Here is a 23,952-nt window from a genome sequence, read left to right on the forward strand (position 1 = left end):
TCAGCGTCTAGAGAACAAATTAAAATTCTATTTGTCGTTAATTTCTCTCTCCAAATTGTCATCGTTTAAATTGTTCTTCTGATTATTTTTCGCTGGGTGATGACCATTTCCAATTAGCTTAATTGTAATCAAACTTTTCCTTCTTCATCAGGTGAGTAATGTGAACATTAAGATGGAAAAAGAATAAGAATTAAAAAAAAATGAAATAATATTCTCATAACAATGTTGGATATTATTCTTGTTGTTGTTGTAGATCAACAATAAGATAATTTGTTTTTTTTTCTCTCTCTCTCATATCTCAGGTGGTGGTAAGGTAACAGTCGAAATTATAATAATAAACAGTTAACCAGGTAAATGATGGAAAAATTTGCTGATCACTGTAGTAAGAATTAGTTGATTAAATAGAGAACAAGATGAAATCAAAATGGCGAAAGCGTGGGTTCAATTATTGGTAAAGAAGAAAAAAAAACAATCCAATCATTGGATCTAAACTCTATCAATAGGTTAACTTTTTTATTCTTTGTCATGTTGGTTAATTATTGTTACTAATCTGATTTTTTATTTTCTTCTTCTTCCTTTAGATTTTCATGGTTGGTGTTTATTGTATTTAACTGATTAGTTTTAATTTCATTTCGCTGACAAGATCAAGTGGAAAAGGAAGAGATTATCAAATTTAACCTTTGATGGATTAACAAGTGAACATATCTAATCGTATAAAGATTGATTCTTTTTTAATGTAAGTTGATCATTTACTTTTTTTCTTTTTCCATTTTCCTTTATTGATTAATTTTAATCACGATGATTATGGTTAAAATTAATTTAAATCATATTCTCTTGTCATTTAGTGTTACAGGTACACTTGAATTAATTGTTTATAAATCTTGTTTACTGTTTGTTTGTTGTTTGTATTCTCATGATGAGATAACTCATTTTAATTGATAATCGGTTAGGAAGAAAATTGTTTCATCATAATTTTCTAATTAAATTCACCGATATCAATATAAATATAAACTAATTTGATTACTTTAATTGTGTAGATTTGAGCCTCTCGATGATCAGTCAGGATGATTTAATCTCAAGTAGTTAGTTGATACAATTTAGATACTTTTACAATAAGTTTGTGTAATATTTAGATGTGTATTTGTTTACTATTTGCAAGAGCAATAAGAGAGAGAGAGAAAAGAAAATTGTTTGATTGATCATTTTGATTGAATTTTTCTTTCCTATTAATTTCTAACAGGTAATTATGATGGTGCTGATTATCGTATGGATTATGTATCTCTCTCTCTCTCTCTCAGATTTAAATGGATATTATGCCAAAAGGAAGATTATCTTAACCACCCATTAACTGTCAAGTAGCCAATTGATCTCATTATTGAATAGCAGGTAATTATTATTACATTGTATTCATTTTGTTTTCACTTTCTATCAATACGATTTTATATATAAATATATATATATCAATCTATTATCCTGTTTTCTGTTAAATTGTTATGATTAATTATATATTATTTTTGTATATTATTTACACTAAACAGGTAATAAGGCAAATCTTTAAATTGGGCGGAGATGATGAACGTCCTTGAACTGGAACCATGAACTTGGAAGAAATTTGAATTTTTGTTTACTTGTTATTCTTAATGATCAACAAAAGAGAAACAACATAAACAATGACGTTTGAGAGAGGAAGAGGAATACAATTAATTAATTAGTTGCATCACAATCTCTTAATCGAGTCTTGGAAAAGTTTAATATTAGTATTATTAGCTACGTTGGATATAATAATAATCAGTGATAACGATGATGATGACGCTGGTGATTATTGAAAATGTTGCATTATTATTAATACCATTTTACCCTTAAGGTATTAAAATGAAGGGTTCAATCAAAATGTCACATTTAAAGGATTCATTAGAAACACAACCATGTTAATTGTTTACCTAGAATTTGCCCTAATTATGTTGATCGAAGAAGGAAAAAGTTTTAATTTTCCAATTTATCATGGAAACTTGTTCCTTCAAAATTTTGGCTCATACCTTTTATATTCAAGTTAAACCTGTCTTGTTGATTAACATTGGTAATTCCAATTGCTCTTTCACTGAATCCATCATTTAACACCATAAGAATCAATTGAGATGAAATTATGATAAACTGATGGCGATGCTGTTGATGATTACATTTCAATTTTGTAACATTCTGGAAACCAGATTCAGTTATTTCCTCGATTTTGATTACAAAGATTTTAAAGGTTGATCTTTTTCTTCTTCTTCTTCTCTCAACAATTTAAACTGAATCAAGAAAAAAATTCTTTTAATTATAAGAGAAAAACACACTCTAAATCAAGGTTAGTCTTAAATAATTATTCGTTAATTAATTATATATACCAATGACAATTGTATATTTATATTGACTTTCTCTCTGTACCTCTGGATTTTATTAATACCTGTTTATCAATCATGATGTCCACCAGCAAGAATTAACTAATCATATTAATTTCGGAGTAAATTGATTGAGCATTAATTTTAAATCTTTTCAGTCGTAATTAATTTAATAGATTATTTTTTTCTTCTATTACTTTCTATTAATAGATTATCATTATTTGATTATATTTTCTATTTCTCTCTCTCTCTCTCTCTCTCTCTCTCTCTCCAGGTTATATCATTAATTTATCAAGATATTTGATTTAACACTTGATTAGATTGCGAAAATAATTTGGATTCACTTTTTTCTTAATTACGATAAACAATTAATCGTGTTTGAATCAATTCTAATCCATGGACAATTGATTAACATTCATCGTTACATCACCTTTAATTATGGTAATCATTTTCTGCTGATAGATTGGTGAAAATTGCAACAATCAACAGATCTGGAAAAGTTAATTGTAATTTAAATCTAAATTGAATGATGTTATTTTATTGTTATTCATTTCTTAATCATTCAAGGATTAGTGAATATTACCTTTGGTTTTAACCGTTGAATTAACAACAACAATCAACACAATTAATTGTAAATCTATTTGTTGATTAAGTTTAGACCAAAGATAATCAGCAATTGATCATCATCATCATTAATAATTAACAGAACAATTAACTTTTTTATTGTTAAAAAAAGCACATTTCTGATAATATTATTTGATGGAATCGTCTTCAGTCTGATTGAGAGTTAATTAGTGATTAAAACATTTACCACAATTAAGATAATTGTTGATAGCAGTTTCTTGTTTTCACTTTGTTAATCTTAATACTTTGATTGATTTTGATTGGAAAGAAGATGATTTTAACTAACTGACCATGACACTAATTGATAAAATCTATTGTGATAATCAGTCAATCTACAAGTTACAGAAATTGATAAATCAATAATGATTAAGTTTCAATGTCTTAATTAACTTGAATACAATTGGAAAATTTAATTATCAATTAAAAGTTACAATCATCATTCAAGGTTAATTGTAAAGTGTCTGGGCAAGAAAATGTATCAACATTAATTAATTACGATGACCATTGGTTGGGAAGGGAAATTGAAAACAGGAATTGTCACTCAATTGACAGGTGTAACCAAACTGGTTACACCACCAGTTTCTTTGTTCAACCAGGTACCACCTCTCACGTGGTACCTGGTTGATCTGATTGGATAAAATTTTAGGAGGATGAAGAAGGTGATGGAGACAATTTTCTCCCTCACCGCCAATATAATGGCCAAACAAACGGCCATTTTATCATGGAATCGGGGTTGTAGTTACCCAAATTATATTTTATATAATTTTGTTATTAAAAGTTTCTTTTCCTTGTTACCAATTGTGACAATTGGCACCCTTACGGGGATCCTCTTCTCAGTGAATTTTATATAATAAAAGTGTTTCTTGTAACTAATTAAAGTAAATTAATAGTGCAAATTTTACCTAATAATCTTAGGTAGCAGTGAATTGGTTTAGGCCAATAAAAGTGACCTAATTATAACAAATTTTACCTAATAATCTTAGGTAGCAGTGAATTGGTTTAGGCCAATAAAAGTGACCTAATTGTAACAAATTTTACCTAATAATCTTAGGTAGCAGTGAATTGGTTTAGGCCAATAAAAGTGACCTAATTATAACAAATTTTACCTAAATAATCTTAGGTAGCAGTGAATTGGTTAAGGCCAATAAAAGTGACTCAATTATTAACAAATTTTACCTAATAATTTTAGGTATCCAAAATTGATCTTCATTAATAAAAGAATCAAATGATTAAAGACCTTTACCTTATATCTTAAGTATTGAATTACAACTAATAAAGGCTATCTCAAGGCATAAGTGTCCTGTCCTGGTAAAAATTTTTTTTTACACTCAACTAAATAACTTCACCTAATAATAATTAGGTATTAAGAATATCATCTTTAGAACAATTCCATTATTAATAAATAAAACAAAATTAAAACATCTATTTTAACCTGATTGGCTTAAAACAAATACTCCTAACTCTTTTGGTGGTCGAAATTATTTTCTGGTATCAAGAGAATTCGAGTTTATATAATCATTGGAATCCTTAAGGAAATAAGATAAGTAAAGTTTTATAATAATAATAACCTCTGGTTCATTTAATTAATAATTTTACTGACAGAATGACCATAGTCAACAGTTTAAAAGGGCGATATATAGATATTATACATTTAAGTTTTAAGAATTCAATGAAATTCTATCATAAAATATAGTAATAAGGACAATGAAAAGAATAAAATTATTGAATCAAAACAATAATTATCTTCAACAATAAAATAAAAGATTAAAATCATTGAATCAAAACAACAATTACCTTAAACAATTGAATGAAAAGAATTAAATCATTGAATCAGAACAATAATTATCTTCACGAATAGAATAAAAAGATTAAAATCATTGAATCAAAACAACAATTACCTTCAACAACTGAATGAAAAGAATTAAATCATTGAATCAAAACAATAATTATCTTCAACAACTGAATGAAAAGAATTTTATCATTGAATCAAAACAATAATTATCTTCAACAACTGAATGAAAAGAATTTTATCATTGAATCAGAACAATAATTATCTTCACGAATAGAATAAAAAGATTAAAATCATTGAATCAAAACACATTACCTTCAACAACTGAATGAAAAGAATTAAATCATTGAATCAAAACAATAATTATCTTCAACAACTGAATGAAAAGAATTTTATCATTGAATCAAAACAATAATTATCTTCAACAACTGAATGAAAAGAATTTTATCATTGAATCAAAACAATAATTATCTTCAACAATAGAATAAAAAGATTAAAATCATTGAATCAAAACAACAATTACCTTAAACAATAGAATGAACAATTGAATTACCTTCAACAATTAACAATAGAATGAACAATTGAATTACCTTCAACAATTAACAATAGAATGAACAATTGATTTACCTTCAACAATTAAACAATAGAATGAACAATTGAAACCAACCAACCATAATTAAAGCTAATCATTGAATTTTCATGAATTAAAATTGGACTTAACAATTGAAACCAACCAACCATAATTAAAGGTAATCATTGAACTTTCGCAAATAGTAATTGTACTTAACAATTGAAACCAACCAAACATAATTAAAGGTAATCATTGAACTTTCATGAATAGTAATTGTACTTAACAATTGAAACCAACCAACCAGAATTAAATTTAATCACTGAACTTTCATGAATCATAAATTAACAACTTGAACCTTACTGATATCTTCTCTTTATTCTCTCTCTTATTTTATCTCTCTTACTTTAGTCTCTCTCTTTAGTCTCTCTCTTACTAGTCTCTCTTACTTTAGTCTCTCTCTTACTTTAGTCTCTCTCTTACTTTAGTCTCTCTCTTACTTTAGTCTCTCTCTCTTACTTTAGTCTCTCTTACTTTAGTCTCTCTCTCTTACTTTAGTCTCTCTCTTACTTTAGTCTCTCTCTCTTACTTTAGTCTCTCTCTCTTACTTTAGTCTCTCTCTCTCTTACTTTAGTCTCTCTCTCTTACTTTAGTCTCTCTCTCTTACTTTAGTCTCTCTCTCTCTTATTTTATTCTCTCTCTCTTATTTTAGTCTCTTACTTTAGTCTCTCTCTCTTACTTCAGTCACTCTCTCTTACTTTAGTCTCTCTCTCTCATTTTATTCTCTCTCTCTTACTTTAGTCTCTCTCTTATTTAGTCTCTCTCTCTTATTTTATTTTCTCTCTCTTACTTTAGTCTCTCTCTCTTATTTTAGTCTCTCTCTCTTACTATTTTAGTCTCACTCTTTTAATATTAAGTCTCTCTCTTTTAATATTCATTATGTGCAAAACATTTTGTTTATTTTTTTGTTTAATCATTATTTTCTGGTGATATGAATGATAATGATCACCTTTTAGAAATAGAGGAACAGGAAGCTATACACCTAATATTTGGAATTCAATTTAATGATACTACAATCAAAGTTATACAATTATTAATTCTTCTCTCTCCATTTATCATATTGACAATCTGGTTTACATTTAAATTACACCAATTTTATATTGAAACACACTTTTCTCCTTAATTATGGATGATCAACCTCTATTAACTACCCCGGTGCTGGGGATAGGTAGAGAAAAGAAAAATAAATTAAATTCAACGGTAAATCAACAATTACATATTCCTAATTTCTCCGGTGATGGGGATGAGGATTTATTAGATTGGCTTGATCATTTTGAATCAGCTGCAGTTGCTCTTGATTGGGATGAAGAGATTAAACTAAAAGCTTTACCTGCTTATTTAACTGGTACCGCTAGTAGATGGTACCGATGTAGAATTAAGCCCTTAACTGGTGATAATATTCCGAAAACTTTTGAAGATTTAAAAGTCAAATTGGTTTCAGATTTAGCTCCTTCAGGTTACCGGAAAATTTAATTAAAGAGTTAAATAATAAGAAACAACGTTCAGATCAATCAGCTATTTCTTACTCTTACGAGGTTCGAGATCTATGTAGAAGAATTAACCCAGACATGCAAGAAGAATTAGTAAATAGCTTCATCGACAGAGGTTTAAAATCAAACATCCGAACTAGATTAGATTTACTAACAGCTGATTCTACCTCTGACTTTATTACTAAAGTAACATTAGCTGAACGATCACTATCAAAAATGATGATTTAACTGAATCCGAAGAGAATGAACAGTTAAAAAATACAATAACGGCATTATCGCAACATTTACAACAAATTACCGAAAGATTAGATTGCTTAACTTTCCAACAAGATATGAAAAAGCGAGAGAGAGACAATTATCGTAATCGAAATGATTATGGAAATAGTAATTATCGAAATGATAACTATCGAACTGAAAATTATCGAAATACAAATAATTATCGTAACTATCGAAATAATTACAGAATGAATAACTATCGACCAAGTAATCAATCAAACGATAATAATCAACCAATCATATGTTACGGTTGCAATGAGCCTGGACATAAAAGAAATGAATGTCCCCGAAGAGCGGACAGACCTCGGGATGATCAAAAAAGTATTGGATGGGCAACTCAAGGTCCATCAACATCTAAAGATGATAATTGGAGAACCCAAAATCAATCACAAGATAATAGAAAACAACCATGGTTTTAAACAGAAATTTGAGTAGATCCTCGTTCGATGCGTCCACTCGGCCAGATGAATATAAAAGTTACCCTCAATCAAATACACCACGAAATCGATCACTAAGTCCTCGACCTAGAGGACGACCACGACAAAATTCTCCTCACCCTCAAGGTAGAGGTAGACCAAGATCGAGATCAAGATCACCATCAAGTGACAAAAGAACTAAAGTAGTTAAAACAGTTTATACTGAATATGGTGATGATGATGATGAAGTAAAATTTCAGTTCAATCATTTCAAATTTATTTAAAGAAAGAATCAATTAATATTTACTAGAGCAAAAATTAAGGAAACAGAAGTAGAATGTTTGGTCGACACCGGAGCCGAAGTCTCATTACTTTCCAAACAATTAGCTCATAAATTGTCACTGAATTATCATAACTATAAAGGTCCGATTCATTTAACTGCAGGGAACCAACCATTGAAAGTGATTGGTGAAACTTATATTAAATTAGAGATTCCCGATGGTCCAACTAAAATAGAAATTAAATCACCTATGATCATTGTTGACACCTTGCCGTCAGGAATTGAGGCCATCATTGGACAAAATATTCTAGAAAAGGGAAAATTTTTCATCGATTGTAAACGGAGAAAATTAATTATTCCATTAAACCCAAAAGAAAAATTTGAAAACATAGATTTAAATTTTAAATCAAATATGCAACTAACCACATCATCAATCGTCTCATCTAATTATGATTCGAATCAAATACAATCATCAACAAATTCACAATTAATTACAAGAAGTGACTATTCATCAACAATTAGTTTATCTTCATTATTTTCAGTCTCCGTGATGGGAAGAAAATTTTGTTGATGAAGAAATTTACATCAATAATATAATTAATGATTTAAAACTTGAAGTGAACAGTGAAATTCAACCCACAACACGAAACAAATTAAATGAATTAATAACTAAATATCGAGTGGTTTTCGCCATCCAAAGAGTTAGATTCTCTAATGTTTACTCACTCAATTGATACTGGAAATCATCCTCCAATATCTCAAAACCTTATCGAATGTCAGATTTGAAAAGAAAAGTAGCAGAAACTTCAATTAACGAATTAATAGATGATGGAATTGTTATCCCATCCTGCTCACCTTGGTCATCACCAATTGTATTAGTATCAAAAGGGAACCACAGAGATGCGATTGTGTGTATAGAAAATTAAATGAGATAACTGTTAAAGATAAATTTCCATTACCAAATATTCAAGATTATCTTGATAGTTTAAGAGGAATGAAATTCTATTCATTATTAGACTTAAGATCAGGTTATCATCAAATGGCAATGGATCCAAAGGATCAGCCTAAGACAGCATTTGTCACTCCAAGTGGGTTGTACGAATACACTAGATTACCATTTGGATTAGCAAATGGACCTTCATCATTTAAGGATGATGACTATTGTTTTGAGTGGATTAATTTATAATACTTGTTTAGTTTTTATTGATGATTTATTAATTTATTCAGAAAATGAAGAAGAACATTTAAGTAAATTAGAATATTTACGAGACTCCAGAATGCAGGGTTAACTTTAAAACCTAATAAATGTTCATTTTGAAAAGAAAATTCTATTCTTAGGACACGTGATTAGTGAGAATGGTCAAGTTGACCCAGAGAAAATAATAAAAGTTCAACAATTTCCTACTCCTAGGACAGTTAGAGATATAAAATCTTTTGTTGCTTTATGCTCTTATTATCGAAGATTCATAAAAGACTTCGCTAACATCGCCCGACCTCTCACTAACTTAACAAGAAAAGATTTACCTTTTGATTGGGGGCCAGAACAAGAAAACGCTTTTAATGAGTTGAAATTTAAATTAACAACACCACCAGTTCTTGCTCATTATGATCCAGCAAAAGAAACTCAATTGCGAGTGGACGCCTCAGGTTATGGTCTCGGAGCAATTCTCTTACAAAAGGATGATAATGGTTATCACCCTGTTGGATTCGCCTCCCGAATATTAAGAGGAGCAGAGTTACATTATCCAGTATCTGATAAGGAATGCTTGGCCATCGTTTGGGCAGTACAAAAATTCCAAGTCTATTTAGAGGGAATTAAATTTGAAGTAGTAACTGATCACTGTGCCTTATGCACATTCATTCAAAAGATCCTTCCTCGCTTACAGCGATATGCAATGGCCTCCAATCATTTGATTTTTCAGTTAAATATAAATCAGGAAAATTCATGCTGATGCCGATTGTTTATCACGATATCCTGTTGATGATATTGTCTATGATAATCAAAAGGATGAATGTGAAGAACTGTTCACATTATTAGTTAACCAAATTATTGAAGAAAAATAGACTTAGTTGATGAACAACGAAGAGATCAACGAATCATAAAATAATTGAACAATTAGAAAACTTTCTCATTTAGATCCCAAGAAAGAAAATTAATTTCTAGTATAGAATTCGAGAGAATCTATTATACCGATTAACAATTAACCATTATGGAGAGAGTTGGAATATAGTTATTCCTAAAAGATTAATTAACAAATTTTGCATGAATATCATGATTCGATCTTGTCCGGTCACCCAGGATCTTTTCCACTTACAATAAAATTAAACAACATTATTGGTGGCCACATGAGTAGAGATGTAACAAATTACGTTCGAAGTTGTCTAATCTGTCAATTAGATAAAAGAGGAAGTGGAACCTTAGAAGCTCCATTAAAATCAATAATTAATAATGCATTCGAGAAAATTGGAATCGATTTAATTGGTCCCTTCCAACATCTAAGAAAAATAATTATATTATAGTATGTACCGATTACTTTACACGATGGGTAGAGGTTGCAGCAATCAAAATATGACCGCTGAATCAACAGCGACTTTCCTAATTAACTCGATCTTCCTCAGACATGGTTGCCCCAGAACAATTGTCTCAGATCAAGGTAGAAATTTTATATCTTCAGTGGTTGATCAAATTAGAGTTTTCCAAAGTAAATGGTCATTTTCAACCGCCTATCATCCAGCAACAAATGGCTTAACAGAAAGGTCAATCAAACATTATGTTCAATGTTAACTCATTATTGTAAAAGAAAATACTCAAAGTGGAGTGAATTAATCCGGTGCTGGGATTCGCTTATAACTGAGAATCAATCTACGAAAGCCTCTCCTTCTATTTACTATATGTCGTCAACCAACCTTACCCATTGATATTATAATTAACAACCAGACATTTAAACAATTACCATCTAACTTAAAATCAACAATCGAAAATGGCCTGAGATTTATGATCAACAAAACTTTACTCATTGAACTCAAAGAAAATCAAAAATTCAACATGATCGGAAGAAATTACGAACCTATCAAGTAGGAGATGAAGTAATGTACAAGCAATTTCAGGGACCAAAGAAACTGAAACAAAATTCAAAGGACCATATAAAGTAATAGAAAACAAGGAGACACCACTTATAAAATATTAAGAACAGATAAAAGGAAAATGAGACGAGCATAGTAACCAACTCAAGCCGTACTTTCATAGAAATTTAATCAATTTAGTAACAATTTTAAGCATACTCACACGAGTAGATGCTAGAAATTTCTCCTTTCATTAGTGGTGAACCTATTCTATGGAGAAAAACTGATCACCCAAGAAAATCAGCTCAACAGGTCTCTGTTATACTAGCATTTTCAAACCCATGTAAAGAAACAATCGTTCTAAAACAGACAAGGAAAGAAATGAATCCATTACATGTGAGTATAATCCAGCCATGTAAATTAGTAAGGAGATTTCTAGACAAATTTGAAGACCATTGTTCATCATTTATTGATGAAAATTACATAAATCCTATTCGTAATATACCGAACGTAACAACCCAACCAGAAGAAAATATTATAAAAATAAGACGAGAAATAATCACTCTGGGAACTGTAGCCTCCACAATAATAGTTGGTGGAATAGTAATTAGTGGCGTTAACTATTTATATAAACACATTTTCCCTCCCGAAATAGAAATACAACCAGTACTAACAGCCATCGCAGAGTCTAACCAAGAATATAAGAAGCTGATAAAAAAACAGTTTGAACAATTACATAATGTAAGCCAACAACTGTTTTATATTCAATTCGATGTGAATCAACTGCCTCAATATTTACCGATATTAACATTTCAAGCCGCCGATACAGTAACTCAAGCAAATAACCAACTTAACCAATTAAAACATTTTAATGAAACCATTAGAGAAGCTAAACCAAGGATTGATAAGAATTTCTTTAAATTCTTCAAAATTATTTTACCATGCTCACCAGAATGTTCATTAGATGAAATTGAAAATGTTAATGTAATACAATAACGAAAGATTTCCAACATTAATGATAAATTTTACAACATTTTTACGAGATACCACTAACCAAATATTTCAAGCAGATGCATTTACATTATATAATAAAAATAATACACACACTTGTAAAGTTACATATAAAGGTCCAGAATATGTATTAGTCAACATCACTGATTATCGATTCTGTGAGATTAGCGAGAAGGATTTGAAAGGTCATAATCCTATTTTTAAGAAAGTATCGAATTGTAAAGAAAACTTGAAGAAAATTGAACTTTGGAAGAATGAAGTTTGTTTCAGCATAGCCTAATGTTACCACATACGCAGAAACGATTCAAGTTAAAAGAGAGTATATTTAATACATTGTGCAGGACACCAATTACTTTATATAGTAATATTAAATATATTTGTCCAAATAATGTGATAAGATTATCAAAATATACCAATTTTACTATCGATGACCTAGAATATACAGTTCAAAGTTTTCACAGTCAAGGTTCACCGGTATCAGAATACACATGCAATCAATTTACGATTAACTCAACCATCGGCTAAAGAATTACAAATTGAACCACTTGATTTCACATTAATCGATGAAGCTCAAGAGAAATTGAAACAAGTATCAATCATCTTAAAATCAATTGGAAAATGAATGTCCCAATGGATTTGGATACTTATTAGTATTACCATCAGCTTCTGTTGTGTTATTGGTTGTAGATTAACCTTATCCAAAAGATCAATCAACTCTGTGATAGTTGCTAGAAAATAAGGAAAATAAGGACGTTATTATACCTTACATCAGTGTTATTAATACAATTAAAATCAATGCTCCGGTTGGGGCAGGTTTTCGAATTTCTCCGGTGATGGAGATAAAATTAATTAAATAATGATAAATTCAATTCACCTGGTGATGGAATAGAATAAATTAACCAAAATCATCTTTTCACCCGGTGATTGGGTTTTGAAGTTCTAATGATAAAGTTTAATTAACCTGGTGATTGGGTATTAAAATTCAAATTTATGATAAAATTTCAATCAGCCCGGTGATGGGTAATTTAATACTTATTATTCAAAACCTGGTGATTTGGGGTAGATGAATAATTGAAATTTTCTTCTTTCTTTTCTTTATTTTACAATTAGGATGGAAGACGACTGGAATGCAACAAATGCCCTCCAGATCCAAAGCTAATCGCTTTCCAAAGAAAATGGAAAATTTACAACTAAAAACGGTCCAGGTTTCTTCATTTCATCAAAACAAAAAGAAAACTAATCAAGATTATAACAATCATTTTAAACCAGTTTCACCAAGTTCAGTATTTAGAAAATGTTATCTGATTTTGTCTATCTTCGCCTCTAAATACACTAATTACTATGGTCATGTTTGGAGACCAGAGTTAGTATCACCAGATTATGATATATGTGGCACCCCAAAAGAGATGAACAAATTCACGAAGTTAACAGTCACAGCAAACCACCCGGACAAATTACAAACTGCTCACCAAAACTTATTATATTACACTAGAAACTAAATTACCAGAACAGTAGAAACTCAACAAAATCAATCTTATCGATTTACCAGAAAACATTGTTCCTATGCTTCCGCTTTAACCACACTAAGATAAATTGTGAATACTGCTCATACTGTAGTGAACCTGGTCATTTCAGAAAAATTGTCCTGAATTACCTTTTAAAACTGATCAACAAGTAAATATAAATACCGTACAATCTAGACCAACAAAATATTCCTATGCACGAGAACAACGACGAGTTAGAAGAAAATAAGGAAGCATATGGAGGTAAACCTTTTGGAAAACCTAAATAATCCAATACCTGAACATTTGAAAAATATGTTCCAATTGGCCTGAAAATAATAAAAAGAAACATTATCCCTTGACATCGAAGGTGATGGAAATAATGTAGGAAGCGTACATTTATCAGGATGGTTTGGCAATGTAATTAGAATACAAACAGTATATTATGCTCAGGTAAAAACACTACAATATCAAACCCAAATACTGAATCACTGGACTACAAATCAATGATTTAGCAACAGGATTAAGCCTGGACGAGATATGCCAATACAGAATTAGCCATCGAAGAAGATTATTAACACAAGGGAAAGACGATTTGAATAAACTCGAGTTAACGACATCTAAACTAAAAGCATCGTTCATCCAACACGTTGACTTACAAGATCTTTGGCCTGGACAACAACCAATAGGATTAGTTTCATTAGATAAATTTTTATTCTTTAATCATCAAAAATTACGTAGAGATGATGATAAACATGTAACCATTGGACATTCTCCTGAGAGGGATTCTCGAGTCACTCTTAAAGCATACATCGAATTACAAAAGATGAAAGATAAAAACATTCCTGTCCCCACAGCTGAAGTCGTTCGAGATATGGTAAAAATGGGACAAAATATTCATCACTGGCTCCAATTGCATTCAAATAATCCGATTGAAATAATAACTTTAGACTGACATGTCCATTGACTATTAATTATTACTAACTTTAATTCTATGTTTCAATATCGTTTATATTTTTTTATATACTTTGTAAATAATGTCCGGTGATGGATAATATTATATATTAATTAATTTCCTAATAATTGTAAATCAACGGGGACGTTGATACTTTTCTATGTACCCCCGAAGAACTGTAACCAAACTGGTTACACCACCAGTTTCTTTGTTCAACCAGGTACCACCTCTCACGTGGTACCTGGTTGATCTGATTGGATAAAATTTTAGGAGGATGAAGAAGGTGATGGAGACAATTTTCTCCCTCACCGCCAATATAATGGCCAAACAAACGGCCATTTTATCATGGAATCGGGGTTGTAGTTACCCAAATTATATTTTATATAATTTTGTTATTAAAAGTTTCTTTTCCTTGTTACCAATTGTGACAACAGCAATCAATTTCTAAGGTAACAATTAATTGTTAATTGAATTCATTGAATCGATGATGGAAATTAACATTTTCCAAATCAATTAATGTTCTCATCATTGGTTCTCTCGAATTTCTTTTTCCCCGTAGACCAAAATTTCTTGTCCGAATTTGTCCTTAAACAAAATATTCTTATGATTGATTATCCATGTTATCGTTATATTATTATCTACGAAATTCGATAAAAGTTCATATTCGATGTTCTTTTCTTCAGGGCATCGTGAGTTCTTATCGAGATCTCTTGTTCTTGAATTTCTTTTTCTCTCTCTCTCTTCTAATTTGAATACATGATGAACATGATAATAAATAGAAAAAGTCACCAAGAAGATGATAAACTTTTCCATTTCAGTTTCGTAACGATTTTCATGACGATTTTCTTGTTCTCATATCCAATGAACTTTCATAATTTATGAATTCTCATAAACTTCAATCACGCAATCACAGTTAATTGTGTAGATGTTTCTCTTAATTAACATGTTACACTTGCCATTTAATTGTTCCAATAATTGTAGTAGTTATTGTTTCTTATGATTAAGGGGAAATTTTCACTGATAATCATAATTAACTAACCACGAAATCTTTACCTTTTTTTAATTTTCTAGTAAAATCCACAAATAAAAGTCAATTAACTTGATAACTAAATAACAACAACAACAACAACAATTCACAATTAATTGTTCACTAATTAACCTCATGCAAATGTAAACAATAAATACAATATATTTACAAGGTTGAATTAATCAGATTCTCATCATCATAATGATAATGATAATCATCATATGATTTAAATTGTAATTGACTGACCAAAACAATCAATTGTCAATCTTTGATTGTGTAAATCAAACAAGAGAGAGAGAGAGAAAATCAATACGTTACAAAGTATAGCTAAATTATCAACAATTAAAATCTCTTCTTCTTTTAATATTTGAAAGGTAAATAAATTTGGACAATTTAACAATCAAGAATAATTTAAACTCTACCATCTTAATTGTTGCCCCATTGGAATAAAGTTTTTCCAATTGTTTCGTCAGAGGAAAAAAAATTGATCATAGATTGTTAATCAATCCAAATCAAACCAACGGCCCAAAATTAATAGGCAAAAAAACCCAAAGATAATTAATCAACTTACCTAATCTATCAAGTTGATTAACTGAAACAGGATTAAGAGGCTTTAACCTTTAATCTTACCTTTAGGTCATCAAGATTTGACCAAAGGAAGAAAAGGTTTTTCCGTTTTTTCTTCTCATCAAATTGATTTTATCAGTTGAGGTAAATTGTTGTCCATTTAATTTACTCTCTCACTCACTCTCTCTCTTTCTCTCTCTCTCTCTCTCTCTCTCTCAAATAAATGCACAAGGACAAATCACAAGGACGTCAAACCGAACCACAAGTAGAGAAGTTGATCGATTTAACTTTTGGATTGGACGAAAAGATGGAGCCACAATCGGGAAAGAGAAAAAGAGAACAATTGAAATTCGAATTGACTTGAGTCTTTCTTTTTTCTCTTTCTCCAAGTGTCGCCATCTCTCCCTGAAAGAAAGCAAATTTTTCTGTGAATCGAAATTTTCTCCTCTCAACTTGATATTTACTCTTTGAAAGGAGGAGGAGAAAAAAGTAAAAGTAAAAAAAAAAGAAAAAGGTAAATGATGAAAAAAAAGGGGGAGTGAAACGTGTTACCTGTTCATCTACATTAGTAATCATCCATTAACCAGCGTCCGCCTTAATTACAAACAATTTATTTTGATTTAAAGTATAAAAGGTGATCCTGATTAGAAACTGGTCTTTATTTTTCACTTTTAATTCAGTGGAGTTTAAATGTTTAATTTTCGGATAATCAACTAAATCATCATCATTTTCCCATCGACACCAAACAAACACAAAAAAGCTCACATATGAGTAACATAGTTTCTTACATTATTGATAAATACAATGACGTTATGTCAGCGGCGGATCCTCGGGTCGCTAAATGGCCTCTCATGGATTCACCTTTACCAACCATCACAATTTGCCTTTCATATGTTTATTTTGTCAAAATTTTGGGACCCAAATTAATGGAGAACAGGAAACCATTTGAAGTGAGAAAGCCGATGATTATTTACAACTTTTTGATGGTCATTTGTAGCGCGATTCTTGTTTTCAATGGATTAAGATACCAATGGTTAAATGGAGCATCTTTAAAATGTGAGCCTGTTGATTACTCGACAAACTATGTGCCAATGATGACTGCCTACAATTCATATTTTTACTTTTTAACTAAATTCATTGAGTTTATGGACACCATTTTCTTTGTAATTCGCAAGAAAAATTCACAAATTTCCACTCTTCATGTAATCCATCATGGTATCATGCCTTTCAGTGTTTGGTGGGGAGTCAAGTTTGTCCCAGGTAAGAATTTAATCCACTGAATCAGTTATTTCTTCCTACCTGTTGAGAAAATCATTACAATTTGATTCCTTGTTCCTTAATCAGATTAGATTCTTATCCTGATGGTTGGTTAATTGTCTTCGGTGAAAATGTAGATGAGAATCTGAAATTTGTCACTAAGTTTTTTTTTTCTGTTCACAATCAATTGGTTTATTAATTATTCTCTAATTGTTGTGATAGCTTTTTTTTTCGAGGACTTGATTTTGTAATTGATTAAGCTCGTGAGATTAGACTGATTAATTTCCTTTCCTTGCTTATTAGTTAATGAAGAAAAAAAACAGTTAACTAATCAACCATGATTAATTTTCTGTAACATTTAATTTCACTTCTCACTAATCAGCTGATTTATCTGATTAACTTGAAATTTAGTTTTAAATTTTAACAAATTACCCAATAATTAGTAACTTTCCCTCATAACCACCAAGACAATTAAGATATTATTTAATTGTCTTTGATTAAAGTTAATTGATCCAAATTATTAGTGATGATTAAGGTGAGAGATTAGAAAAAAGGATCTGATTAAGAGTTAATTTGGAGAAAAAAAATCGTCAACAATTAGGTTGAAATAAAGAGAAATTCAAGTCAATTGTAAATCGATTACTAATCAATTGTTTTTCTTCAGGGGGACATGCGACTTTCTTTGGATTCTTGAACAGCATCGTCCACATGGTCATGTATACTTACTATGGATTAGCGGCTCTCGGTCCTCATATGAACAGATTCTTATGGTGGAAAAAGTATTTAACCGCCTTCCAAATGATTCAGTTCGTCATGATCGGAGTTCATTCCTTCCAGTTATTGTTCCGTGAATGTAATTTCCCAAAGATTTTCGTTCTATGGATTGGATCACATGGTGTTCTTTTCTGGTTCCTTTTCTCTGATTTCTACAAGAAAACCTACTCACAGAAACAAAGGATAAAAAAGGATGACGATGCTCAATGTAAAAAACAAGAAAAGAAACTTTTCTTCTCATGTAATCAGACAGAAACTCTGTTGGATTACATGAAATACGAGCCTACCCTGAGTGGTTAATCCCTTTGATCCTAATCCTCTTCCCTTTCCCCTTAACTAGCTCACTTTGAACAATCTCCTTTTTTTTTAAAAAAAAAATCTCTCTCTCTCAAATCTAAATCTATTGAGTGTATAGCTAATCAACCAAAAGTTGACCCTCTTGACCGTTACTCAGAAAAATCTTGAAGAAAAAAATTCTTTCCTAAAAATCATCGCTCAATCACCATGAAACTTTGGAACTGACTTGATCATTGGCTTGTTTCATACACTTTTGTTTCTCATCTTTTTTTTAAAAGAAAAATCATCCCAAGGTTGATCATCAAGATAATCCTCTTAATCCTTATCCTCTCTCTCTCTCTCTCTTAATCCTTTTGTAAATTTTTTTATACAATATTTTACAACATTGTAATTGTGCTGAATAAGTTGAACATCCAAGAATCATTTACATGGAAGCAAAAAACACCACGAACCTGAAGCCATTGATACACAATCCACACCATGAACACACAAGCATCTTAATATTTTATTATCATCTTATTATTATTAATATACTTTGCGAGAAATCAATTGATCGCAAATCAATTTTCACAAATAAATTGTCCACAAAAAATTTATACAAATTTTTTTTAAAACCAAAACAAAACTACGATTCCAATTGATTTGATTATCATGTTGATTAGTAAATCGTGTGTGTGTGTGTGTTAATCAATGCTACCTGTCATCGATTGTGATGATGTAGCTTGATTGTTGTTGATTACTGTTTGATGTATTAGTTGAATGGTTTGAACAAAAAAAAATCAAGGTAATACTGGACCAGGAAAGGTTAGTTAATTTATTGTAATTGTAATTGTTATCATCGGACTCTTACAATCAACATTGTTAATCATAATGGATATGTTATCATTAGTTAAGTTATTAACTTGACATTGAAAATTAAGAGACACTTTAAAGTTAATGTATCTCCCTGAGTGGTTAATGATTAGTGTGTATTGTTACGTGATTAATGTGATTGTGATTAAGGTAATTGTTTGACTAAATCAGTGGTAATTTCTTGTATTATTATTGTTTTGCCATCACTTTGTTTTCGGGATTTTTTTTTACTTGTTGCTGTTACACTGTAATACAATTGATTGATTCTGGTGAATACCTTTGTTGAAGGAAATTAATGATTACAATTAAAACAGAATTAGTTTGATTTAGTAGCTATTTGGTAATCAACCGATTTCATCACATTAACAATGTTAATGGCGAGGTAACAATTAAATAAATCACTCATTGAAAAAGGTGAATGGATAAAGATAACTTTTTTTTCCCATGTTAATTGTAACTGATTAACTGAATCAGGAAAAAAAAAGGTTAATCTAATTGTGTTAAACGTGATGATTATCGAGACAATGTAGTTAATCAATAGATTATCTTGATTATGATCTAAGGAAATGATTGATAAATTAATCTGGTGATTGACTTTGAGATTTTTTTTGATTTGGTTTTGGTTAATTGTCACAATTATTCAATGGTAATTATTCATCTTTTTTCAATCAAGGTGAAAATTAACTTTTAATTTGGTTTTTTTTGGCTCATTTTTTGATAATTTTCAGTTCGCAATCAACTAATTTGATTTTTATTTTATTCTCATAAGATTTTCATGTAATAATAAGTTCGTGATTTTAATTTTAAGGTCACCGGTAATTTCTCAATGACTTTTGCTGTTATTACCCCTAAAGGTAAGTTGATTTAGTTATTTAATTGTTGGGCTAATTCACTCTCTCTCTCTCTCACTTTCTCTCTCTCTAATCTTGATTTGATCTCAATGGACTATTTAATTTAATGCTAAATATTTGGTGTATTTAATACAAGGAAATCTTATGCCCTGAGGCATCAAAATGGATCATTAATATTTTTTGAGATGAACAACTGAAAGTACACAAAATTTTGAACCAACTCTTTGTGTCAATGATTCAATATCATTTGGATTAAATAATAATATTGATTGACATTAATCAAGAGGGATGAGGTTCAATTAGAAAAGACAATTTATCCTCTTAATTGTCATCTGAGAATTTAATTCGTCACTTTTAAAGGCCATTTTGCGAATCAACTTTTCTGTCCTTCGTGTTTATTATAATTTTCGAGGTGTAAACATTGACCATCCTTAAATTTACCTGACAATTAACTAGAGATGACCTTCAATTATAACGATAATCAGGTCAAAGGTGAATATTTTTCCATAACAATTTAAATTCGCAATTCGAAAAGTTCAATTCTCGTGTAGTCTTAATATTCAATTCCAAGGTTACGTGATTCAGAATATTAAAGAAACATGGAAACTATGTGAGGAAATTTCAATTTCCACTCGAAACAATTAGTTAATTGTTGATTCTTTCAAGTATTTGGTTCAAACCTAAGCAATTAATTTCTCTAGTCACGGATAAATTGTGATTAAATTACTCTAATTTTTTTCTCTCTCTCTCAATACAATAATATTTTCCAATTAAAGTAACGAATGTAAAAAAAAGTAAAGACAAAGGTCAACAAAAGATTAATGATTAACACAATTAACTACACTGATCACAATTAACTTTACCTTTTTGGTGATTTACTGATTGCAACTGAGACAATAATAAAAAAGCGTTTCAATTAAATCCTTTGGTTGCTAATTTCAAAACAAAAACTAACCTGGATAATCAACTAATTGTTAACCAAATCTATTATGTTGAGAATCAAATTTTCTCATTTGATTACAATTTAATACGAAATCTTTTCAATATAATCAACGAAAAAGTTTAAACAATTAAACCAACAAATTTATCAAGAACAACAATTAACTCCATTGTCAAAGTCTAACTTAATTTAGAAATTGTTTCTATTTAAATTGTAGTTATTTATTCAACTAATCAATTCATGATGATTAGCCAATCAGTAGATCAATCAAATTGTCTCTTAATTGTTTTCTCTTCAAACCAATCAAAGTTAAATTGTGGACAATTGCTGGTTAATATCATAACAATTAAGAATCTCTCTTTTTTGTAATATACTTTCAACTTGATCTGTTAATTGTTGATTGAACAAAAATTTAACTGTAACCATCTAATCACAAATGAAAAGTTACCAACAGAAAAAAAAACCAAACCAAATCAAATCAAATCAAATCAACAATCAAATGTAACAACAATTCCGGACAATAATATTTACTGATTGAGGACAATTTAATCAATTTAAAGGTCAATCCATTAGTTTGTAACTAATCTAGTTGGTGAATTAAGGTTAATCAATAATCGCAACGATTTTTAAACCAACAATTTAAAGGTGAGGAGGAAGAAGCAATTTAAAATTAAGAAGATGATTTAATTTCATTTCTATCTACTGATTGTTGTAACTTTTTTTTTCCGCCATCTTAATCATTTGTTAATCAGGGACAGTTTTTTTTACCACCTAACTAATCAAGATCAATTTAATTTGATTGTTTGGTAAATAATAATAATTATAATTGTTTGATTAATCAACGAATAGAAAACTTTTTTTTTCAGAAATTGATCTTCATAATTTATTATCAATTGCAACATACAAAAGGTTGTTTGTTATTCAATTGATTGCAATTGATTGTTGATTGTTGATCATGATTATTAATTTATATAATTTAGATTAGATAACAATTTACATTTCATCAAGTGTGAAACAATCAACAATCAAAATTGATCTTCAAAATGATTTAATCAATAACCACTTTTTTTGCTTTCGATTAACAATAATGGTAACTCAGTGTTCTTGATCTTTGGTTGTTTAGTAATTAATTTTGATTGTGATACTTGAATGATTAACTTAAATTGTTGATTATTTACAATAACTGAATCAATGAATAATAGTAAACAATTCATTTAAATGTGATCATATTTATTAATTAAATTTCTATCTCTATTATGATTAAACATCCTTGACATTTGAAAGTCTATTAAGAAATTAAAATCAATAGTTTTCATTTTAATTGTCAAATAAATAATTTAATTTCCAATCAAATCTAAATTGACATAATTTCAATTGCTCAATGAACATTAATTATCAAGTTTAATCCGCTGATAAATTGTCAAAGTCTATCAGTAATTAGCAATTGGTAATTTAAATTTCTCTTCACAATCTAAAATAATTAACTCATAGAGAAAATGAGATTAAACTAAATTAACTAATCATCTTATTGATTGATCGGTTGATTAACTATCTTCTAGTTAATTCTTGTCCCAATCAAATTAATGGTTAATTTTTGATTCAATTTTTTCCCCTAGAAAATCAACATATTGATTAGTTGATTAAATTTAGATTTAGATTAAATTGTAACCATGAAAACCTTTCGATTGTCAATTGTTACGTTAATTCATTAACACGGAAACATAATCATCATTAGTTAATTAGTTAATTAGTTAACGGTTTGAATAACCTTTCCCCAGGCTTTAAATGGTATCAAATTAAATTAAATTGTTATGTTGGTCATGGAAATTAGTTAATAAAACATTGATCGGCTATTAATATTTCGGTTAATACTCTGATTGTAATCAAAGTTTATGATTTAATTTTGTTTTATAATTAACAATCATATGGTCATGATCAATGTCTTACCATGACCAACATTTAATTTAGTTTAAATTGTGTTTTAATTTAGTTTGATATACATACAAGTACATTTACCCTACGGAAAGGTTATTCAAATCGTTATTAAAATTGATTCTAATGACGATGATTAGTAAATTGTTTCCGTATTAAGAGTTAACAATTAACAATCAACAGCCATTGACATGTTCACACTAATTGTTAATAAATATATTCAACTTAACAACAAGGACAATTTACTTTCAATTGGTATAATTAAATTGCTTGAAATCATTTAATTTCTTACAATTTAACCCAAGAATTGATATTTAATTGTCAATTTGAATCTGTTAATTAATTTTATTGGTAATTTTTTTGCTTCCTAATCATGATTAACTATTTTTTATTATGTTACTTGCTGCTAAGAGATTAGGATTTGTTAATTGTAGCTGATTACAAAATGATCAGCAATTAAGTGGTTAATTGCTGTCAACTAGTTTAATAAATCACGTGTGTTGTTAAAATTAAACTGCAATTAACTTTTAAAATTACTGATTAAATGATCAAGTGATTATGTAATATATATTATATTACAATTCGGTACAAATTAGTTAATTGATTAACCAAATTACTTGCTTTAATTACATAATAATAATAATAATACAATTGACAATCAGTAATTTAATACCAATGGTGACACTTTATGAGAAAGTTTAATTATTATCAGTTAATTGAAATTGAATTCAAGTTTTTCACCATTAGGACAATTAAGACCTTGATTGTTACCAATTGATTCCAAATTACAATTGTTACCAAAATAAATCTTTGATAAAATTTAATTCTAGAAAACAATTAACATACAAAAGGAAAGTTTTATTTTCAATGGAGTTGATCACAATTAACTGAAAACATGATTCGAATCACAATTTACTTGATGATTAAAGAAATCGCGAAAATCACATTGGACAATTAGGCAAGAAAGAAGATTCAAGTTCTGATCGAACATATATTTACAATGTTCGTAGGTCAAAAGTTCTAATCGATTTTCTAATCTTTTT

At 29.3% G+C, this 23,952-nt stretch overlaps 1 protein-coding gene and 1 long non-coding RNA gene across 2 annotated transcripts; both read left to right on the forward strand.

The window, feature by feature from the left end:
• Positions 1–51: 51 nt before the first annotated feature.
• On the forward strand, positions 52–15,593 carry LOC128391224 (uncharacterized). Its single transcript, XR_008325766.1, has 7 exons — positions 52–151; positions 303–503; positions 582–736; positions 1,241–1,386; positions 1,539–2,538; positions 2,653–3,554; positions 14,847–15,593. It is a non-coding gene; the product is annotated as an uncharacterized LOC128391224 (long non-coding RNA).
• Positions 15,594–16,648: 1,055 nt separating this feature from the next.
• Positions 16,649–18,959, forward strand: LOC128391221 (elongation of very long chain fatty acids protein 7-like). Its single transcript, XM_053351072.1, has 2 exons — positions 16,649–17,266; positions 17,928–18,959. The coding sequence occupies exons 1-2, from the start codon at positions 16,774–16,776 to the stop codon at positions 18,335–18,337; spliced, it is 903 nt and encodes a 300-aa protein (XP_053207047.1). The 5' UTR covers positions 16,649–16,773; the 3' UTR covers positions 18,338–18,959.
• Positions 18,960–23,952: the final 4,993 nt, after the last annotated feature.

Source organism: Panonychus citri, unplaced genomic scaffold (genome assembly GCF_014898815.1).
Source record: "Panonychus citri isolate SS breed McGregor unplaced genomic scaffold, ASM1489881v1 Contig00134, whole genome shotgun sequence".
NCBI classification, from domain to species: domain Eukaryota; kingdom Metazoa; phylum Arthropoda; class Arachnida; order Trombidiformes; family Tetranychidae; genus Panonychus; species Panonychus citri.

Excerpts from the sequence above, each read along its gene's own strand:
- LOC128391221 (XM_053351072.1), top strand. The coding sequence starts at position 16,774 with ATGAGTAACATAGTTTCTTACATTATTGATAAATACAATGACGTTATG. Across the intron at positions 17,267-17,927 it reads GGGAGTCAAGTTTGTCCCAG|GGGGACATGCGACTTTCTTT; the intron begins GTAAGAATTTAA and ends GTTTTTCTTCAG.